At 48.6% G+C, this 7,644-nt stretch overlaps 1 protein-coding gene and 1 long non-coding RNA gene across 2 annotated transcripts; both read left to right on the top strand.

The window, feature by feature from the left end:
• The first annotated feature begins 3,496 nt into the window (after positions 1–3,496).
• Positions 3,497–4,228, top strand: LOC149128007 (uncharacterized). Its single transcript, XR_016229179.1, has 3 exons — positions 3,497–3,636; positions 3,930–3,981; positions 4,099–4,228. It is a non-coding gene; the product is annotated as an uncharacterized LOC149128007 (long non-coding RNA).
• Positions 4,229–4,237: 9 nt separating this feature from the next.
• Positions 4,238–6,036, top strand: COX5B (cytochrome c oxidase subunit 5B). Its single transcript, XM_002710006.6, has 4 exons — positions 4,238–4,359; positions 4,923–4,996; positions 5,180–5,279; positions 5,838–6,036. The coding sequence occupies exons 1-4, from the start codon at positions 4,257–4,259 to the stop codon at positions 5,948–5,950; spliced, it is 390 nt and encodes a 129-aa protein (XP_002710052.1). The 5' UTR covers positions 4,238–4,256; the 3' UTR covers positions 5,951–6,036.
• Positions 6,037–7,644: the final 1,608 nt, after the last annotated feature.

Here is a 7,644-nt window from a genome sequence, read left to right as displayed (position 1 = left end):
ACTGGTGCCCAAAAGGGGTGCTGGTGTCACAGGCAGTGGCTTTACCTTCTACACCACAATGCTGGTCCCCCAGGTGGTGTCTTAGCCACTACATCAAATATCTACCCCTATTTTCACTTTTATTTGAAATTGTCAGGGAGAGACAGAGAAATCTGCTGGTTCACCCTTCAAATGCCTACAATAGCCAGGGCTGGGCCAGATCCAGGCAAAGAGCTGGGAACTCGATTCCTGTCTCCCATGTCGGTGGCAGGGACTCAACTGCTTGAGGCATCCCTGCTGCCTCCCAGGGTGCACATTAAGAGGAAGTTGGAATCAGAAGCAAAGCTGGGGGCCGGCGCCGTGGCTCACTAGGCTAATCCTCCACCTAGCGGCGCCTGCACACTGGGTTCTAATCCCGGTTGGGGTGTCGGATTCTGTCCTGGTTGCCCCTCTTCCAGGCCAGCTCTCTGCTGTGGCCCAGGAAGGCAGTGGAGGATGGCCCAAGTGCTTGGGCCCTGCACCCCATGGGAGACCAGGAGAAGCACCTGGCTCCTGCCATCGGATCAGCGTGGTGCGCCGGCTGCAGCATGCCAGCCGTGGTGGCCATTGGAGGGTGAACCAACGGCAAAGGAAGGCCTTTCTCTCTGTCTCTCTCTCTCACTATCCACTCTGCCTGTCAAAAAAAAAAAAAAAAAAAAAAAAAAAAAAGCAAAGCTGGGACTTGAACCCAGGTACTCTGATTGATAAAGCATGTGGGCGTTTCAAGCAGCATTTAAATTGCCGCACCAAATGCCTGCCCCACGATGCCCATTTTAAAGAAAATGAAAATAAAGCAAAAAGAGGTGAAGTAGTTTGCCTGAAAGGCTGAGACCAGCATTTCACATTCCCAAGGAAATGCAAATGGTCAAAAGGCATCTGCAAAGATAGCTCAGCTCCCTTAGATGTCATTGTGTGGGCAGGCAAACTTTGAGTGAGATAGAGACAGGGACTGACACTTGCGTGCCCTACTGGTGAGAACAGGAATTGCTCCAGACTTTTAGGAAGCCTGGAAAAACCTATTCGGATGTTTCACACAGATACACCTCTTGACTCAATTCTTAGAAACCAAAGCTCCAAATTATTTATAAGACTGTATAGATTCTGTAAAAAAAAAAAAAAAAGAAAAGAAAAAAGAAATTATCAACTCCCAACTTGACTCTCACTGGGATTAAACATGACAATAGGTCTGATCTGATTTCATCATCAGTTAAAAAAATCATCTATTATTTTTCACTTTATGTTTCTGTGTGGGAGCAAACTGTTGAAATCCTTACTTAATGTATACTAAGCTGATCTTCTGTATATTAAGATAATTGAAAATGAATCTTGATGTGAATGGAAGGGGAGAGGGAGTGGGAAAGGGGAGGGTAGTGGGTGGGAGGGACGGTATGTGGGGGAAGCCATTGTAATCCATAAATCGTACTTTGGAATTTATATTCATTAAATAAAAGTTAAAAAAATGAAAACAAACAAAAAAAGACTGTATAGAAATGTGCACTGCATCATTGTTTGAGGGGCAAAAACCAAGAAACCATCTGAATGTTCATCAAGGGGAACAGCTAGATAAATTACAGCCCACTCATAGTAGGCAATGTTTTGCAGCAATTACAGAAAGTAAGCTAGACTTATATGTGTTGATCTGGGCAGATGTCCACAAGATATTTTATGAAATGAAAAAAAAATTAGCAATAACTTCTAAAGTGGTCAAAGAAAAAAACACATTTTACCAAATTTGTATATTTTCATTTATTATTTTGGCAGGCAGAGAGGTAGAGACAGATAGACAGAGACACATTTCATCTGCTAATTCACTCCCCAAATGCCTACAACAGCCAGGGCTGGATCCAGCCGAAGTCCGGAGGCTGGAATTCAATCTGGGTCTCTCAAGGGTGGCAGGAACTCAAGTACTTGGGCCATCACCTGCTGCCTTCCAGTGTGCACATTAGCAGGACACTGGAATCAGAACTGGAACTAGGACTTGAATTCAGGCACTCTGATATAGGATGCAGGGCATCACAGGTTGCATGTTAACCACAGCGCCCAATGCCTACCCGGCTACGTTTGTGTAATTTTAGGAAACTTCCTATATAGGTGTGTTTCTTTGAATATGTTAACGCAGGTATAGAGCAATATGTTCAAGCAAGTGTGATTTGGTCCCCCAGGGGGACAAGATGACTAATGACATTTTTAGTTGTCAAACACTAATGGCATAGCTGCTAAATCCTAAAACACACACTGGGCAGCCTCACCCCTCCCCTCTACACGTGTCAGTCACGTTGAGGTTGAGAAACCGGCACAGAGAAGAGAAGATAAACACCAAATTCTTAACCTTTTCCTTACTGTGTCTGTGTGGACTTAGTATAATAAGCATTTATTTTTGCAACTAAAAATTAGCCTGTAAAGGCAAAAAAAAAAAGTTCATTTAGGCAAAGCCAATGATGGAGCAGGAGTGGCCAACTGCTCCCCCAGGAAACCTCAGGGGCACGGGTGTGAGTGAGGGTGGCAGGCGCTGGAGGCAGCAGGGGTGGGAGAGGATCTGATTTTAGAGCTCACCCGCACAATCTGAATAGTCCCGGGGAGAAGTGGAGCCCTGGACGAGGGCTCACTATGTGTGGAACAAGCCCCAATTCAATTCCTAACTTCTAGCTTGGAGCAAACCATCTGTGTCAGGCAGCAGGGACTCCTAACACATCAGAGCTGACTGTCCCACCGGCCTGCTCAGGAGCAGGTTAGTAGGTGCTCCCCACGAAAGCCTTTTGTGGCTAAGACAGGAAAAGTCCAGCTTAAGAAACTGCGAAGCAGAGTTCTTTGCTGCAGAGCCTTTAACATGTTGATTTGCACGTCCAAGAGGGTGGTCCTCACAAGCAGGACTGTCCTATCTTGGCCAATTCCTTTTTTCTGACCGCACATCTTGAGCCTTGGATTCCATAGAGTACTTCGGAAAACAGTATCCTCATCTGATTATCGTTTCACTGATTAGGACAAGGTGGCCAAAAAGAGAAAACAAAACAAAACAAAACAAAATCGGACTGAGCTGCCTGGTAGGGCCAGCTGTTTTCCAGACCAATGATTTTTTTTCTCACCAAACACCAAACCACAGGTACAAATCAACGATAGATCCTTGGGGACCATTCCTTGGTTTTAAATAACTTCCCTTCTGTGTAATCTAGAGGAGTTGCAGTGGATGTAGGAAGAAGGGGGCAACATTCAAAGCAAAACCCACCTTTGAAGAGGATCAAGTCAAGTCTGGTCTCGGGATAGAGACCATTTTTCCCCCCTTGGTGGAAAGGGCACCCAGGAAGACCACATGAGCTCCCCTGAAGGAGGAGGTCCTTTTGAGTATCATAACCCGTACGGGACCTCCACTCTCCAACGTGCCTCAAATTGCCCTATAAACCGATCCTGTATCCTCCGTCCAAGTACTAAAAATGCTATATATGCCAGGCCTCTGCAAGATACATAACTCCACGATGATGCGGTATCATTTCCACTCTGAAGGGATTTTCCATCTGGTAGGGAACCGCAGACTTGCTAACACTTGATGCGAACCAAGTGGCGAGGAGTCGACAGGGAGGAAAGCGTTTCCCAAGGCTCTCCATGCCCACCCTAAGCCTGAAGGTAAACGGGGAGTTATTGGAGGATGTCGTCGGTTTTAAACAGAACTCTGGCCACACAGTGCGTTCTGCGACTCCACTTCCCATTATCACTTCCCCTTCCTGCTCCTCCTCCCCTCATCTTTTCCTTAGTTAATAACCCGCGGAAGGGTCACTCCCTCACCTCATATCATCAAAGGGCCTTGGTCCTGGGAGCGGCCACCTCTGGCTCTAGCCTCCTGCTCATCACCAGGGGGCTCATTACCCTACATAGTACACCTGTATAAGTAATTGGTACTAACGCAAGTCTCCTGACAGACGCTGACTTAAAGACTTCCGTCCGCAGCCTCCTCAGTGACCCAACCATCAGGTAAGACGCACAGCAACTCCCATTCGGCTGGGTCACTGAATTGTCCAAACCCCAGGGTTACCAAAAACCAAACCTAAAGACCCGCCATTGACGGGGCCCGAACCCGCGTCTATACAGTGCTGGGCATGCGCAATCTCCCCCACGAAACCGTCACGTGGACTCGGGAGCTGGTAGGAAGCGGAAGACTAACCAGGAGGAGAAAGAAGCCCGCCCCCGGAAGTCCCGCCCATCACTAGAGCTTGTTCCCGGAAGTGGCGCTGTTTGTCGCGGGCGTGATGGCTTCAAGGTTACTTCGCGGAGCTGGAGCGCTGGCTGCTCAGGCCCTGAGGGCCCGCGGACCCAATGGAGCGGCTGCCGTGCGCTCCATGGCTTCTGGAGGTACGCGGCGCAAGGGACCGGTGTCGTTGCTCTCCCGGGGTGGTTGGGGCTGGGGCAGGAAAGCGGGTCGGGCTCTGCAGCCCCTCTGGGCCCCAGTGGCCACCTCTCGGCCCCGAGTGCATCAGGCTCTGCGGGCGTCGCCCTGTCATTTCGGGCTTCCGCTACTGCCGCCCACCGAGCTGACCCCGCAGAGTAAGACTCCTCAGCAGAGGTGCCGGATGACCTTGGAGGGCAGGGATTGCAAACGGGATGGAGCGGGACCGGGCTGCCCTTCAAACCCGCGCCCACTCTGAGCCGAGTGGACTCTGGTTGACCAGCTTTTAGAAAAATGTCGAAAAATCGGTTTTGGTGGTTGGAGGTGTGGAGAGAGCAAAGCTTCCGCAGGTGCTGGTCTTTTGGGGCTCGTCCTTAGAGGATCCTGGGTATCTGCAGCCTTTAGGAGCCCGTGAGCCCAGTAAAACATAGACAGGAGCTCGTGTGTGGCGTTTTCCGTCTTGGTCATTTGCAGCGTGCCTTTTCCTGTCTGGGTGGCTAAAGGACATAATGCACGTGTCTTCCTTTAGGTGGTGTCCCGACCGATGAGGAACAGGCCACTGGGCTGGAGAGGGAGGTCATGATGGCCGCGCGGAAGGGACTGGTGAGGAGGGGCTCCCTTCTGTGTCTTCTGTGGTGCTCATGGGTCTGAGATGGAATCGGGGGAGTCGCCAGTACTCTTGGTGCATTTGATCCAGGCAGCCTGGCTTGTGGGAGCAGGCCTCAGCTCCGGGAGGGTAGAAGTCTTATGGCATAGTGGAGTAATTCTTTTTTTTTTTTTTTCCAGGACCCATACAATATGCTACCCCCAAAGGCAGCTTCAGGCACCAAGGAGGACCCTAATTTAGTCCCTTCCATCACCAACAAGCGAATAGTGGGCTGCATCTGTAAGTCCCTGACAGGTTTTCTTAACTATTTAAGTAGTATATTCTGTTTGGGACAGCTATAAGCTGCTTCACATCTCCTGTGTGTGTGTGTGTGTGTGTGTGCAACTCTATGAATGTAAAGAGGATGTGTGTGTAACTAAGTTGTTCCCAGGGTCCTGGCTCTCACGCAGTAGGTCATCCTTACTGGAAAGAGGTGTGGAACAAGCAGCAAGACTGGCTGGCTGGAAGTGCATGATGAAGATGGAATTTTCATTCACAAATCTTGGGCAATGTTTTAGGCCCCAGGGATGCACACCAGAGTGGACCCCGTTTGGAAGTCTGTGTAGGCAAGGGTATTGCTAGAACTTACAGTGACCTTGCTGTAAGGTCGGTATATGTGCAGGTAGATGCAGGGCCTCAGTTCTTCATCTGGAGAGTGGGGAGGAGAGTTTGAACTGATGACCTCAGGTGTCAGCCACAGTTTTATTTCTGTCTCCGAGGTGTCTGGGTAAAAAAGGTCAATGTTGAAAGTCTCTCTTCTTAGACTGGATGACTTTCAAACTCCTTTTGTCCTTTCAGGTGAAGAGGACAACAGTGCTGTCATCTGGTTCTGGCTGCACAAAGGCGAGACCCAGCGATGCCCTAACTGTGGAACCCATTATAAGCTGGTGCCTCACCAGCTGGCCCACTGAGCCCCTGCGCTAACTTAATCAGAATGTGCTGTGAGGTTTCTTCTTCCCAATAAAGATTAGCCATTGTATTGGCTCCTCCTCCCGTAGGTGGCTTTACTTCTTTGTTTTGTTTTCCTTTTTTTTTTTTTGTAAGATTTATTAATTTCTTTGAAAGGCAGAGTTAAAGAGAGGCAGAGAGAGGTCTTCAATCTACTGGTTCACTCCCCAGATGTCTGCAGCGGCCAGAGCTGTGCTGATCCGAAGCCAGGAGCTTCTTCCAGGTCTCCCATGTGGGAGACCCCAAGGACTTGGGCCATCTTCCACTGCTTTCCCAGGCCACAGCAGAGAGCTGGATCGGAAGTGGAGCAGCCAGGAGTTGAACTGGTGCCCATATGGGATGCTGGCACTGCAGGCGGCGGCTTTACCTGCTATGCCACAGTGCTGGCCCCCTTATAATTTTGGGTGGGTGATTCTTACATTGGGAATAGCTCTCTGTTAATACCAGCTTGCTACTCACAGTCTACAACCAGTGTGCACTGCTTAGATTAAGTAGATTAACAACCCGGAATGCAGTGCTTGGGAGTACCTACTGCAGGGGAAAAGACAGGCTGTGGAATCAGGCTCCACCGTTGACTGTCACTCTGGACATGCCTTTGAGGATTGGTTACATCTACAGAAAAATAGATGTCTTGTGAGGTGTTGAGAAATTACATAAGAGCCTAGCGGATAGTAGGTCCTCAGGGTATCGAGAGAGAGGATGGCATTGTGACAGCAGGTGCCTTTGAATTCGCAAGGATCCCAGGTTGAGAGCAAGAGTTCCTGGGGATACCAGCAGCAAAGTTCAGAATGTGGAAAAAATCTAGAAACTAATGACCAGGGTTATCCAGATAGGTTACAGAGTGGATATTTTTTTAAAAAATGGTAGAGAACCTATAGAGTGAAACAGATTAGAGAAATAGCAATCAGCTAGTGTGGATCTTATTGAATCTTGGTTTTGAAAAGAACTATTAAAGGCGGGCCAGTGTTGCGGTGCAGTGGATAAAGCTGCTGCCTGTGATGCCCGCATCCCATGTAGGCGCTGTTTTGTGTCCCTGCTACTCTGCTCTGATCCAGCTCCCTGCTAATGGCCTGGGAAAAGCAGCAGCAGATGTTTGGGTCCCTGCTACCTATGTGGGGTTCCTGGATGAAACTCCTGGCTCAGCCCTGACCATTGCAGCCACCGGGGAGTGAACCAGTGAGTGGAAGATTCTCCGTCTCCCTCTCTCTGTAACTATGACTTTCTAATGAATGGATAAATCTTTAAAGAAAAATAAAGGGAATCAAGATTGGAATGATCTGAACTCTAGATATCTAGGCATTTAAAAAAAATTCTTAGTTGTGCTTTCGGAGTTAGTTTTCCTATGTTTCAGAGGTACTTATGGAAATACAAGTTGAGGAGAGGGAGAAACACAAGATCAGTCCAACCATCGCATATTTTGAGATACCTTGGCCAAGTTCTCCAATTTTTTTCCTATGAAATGGAAATACCTTTACATTTGTGTTTAGCCAGAGGTGGCCTCAGTTGATATCTAACATTGGTTCAACGCAGATTCTTCAGTTTGAACTCAAGAGAACCCAAGAGAAAGGCCCTTTCTCCCTGTCTTGTCTTACCTGGTCTTGAAGAGGTAGGAGAGCTACTGCTTCCATCCCTTGCCTTCAGTCAGTCATTGCCTGTC

The sequence above is a fragment of the Oryctolagus cuniculus genome, chromosome 2, assembly GCF_051225735.1.
Source record: "Oryctolagus cuniculus isolate XC-2025 breed Fujian yellow rabbit chromosome 2, ASM5122573v1, whole genome shotgun sequence".
Classification (NCBI taxonomy): domain Eukaryota; kingdom Metazoa; phylum Chordata; class Mammalia; order Lagomorpha; family Leporidae; genus Oryctolagus; species Oryctolagus cuniculus.
This window is presented reverse-complemented; position numbering and strand designations above follow the sequence as displayed.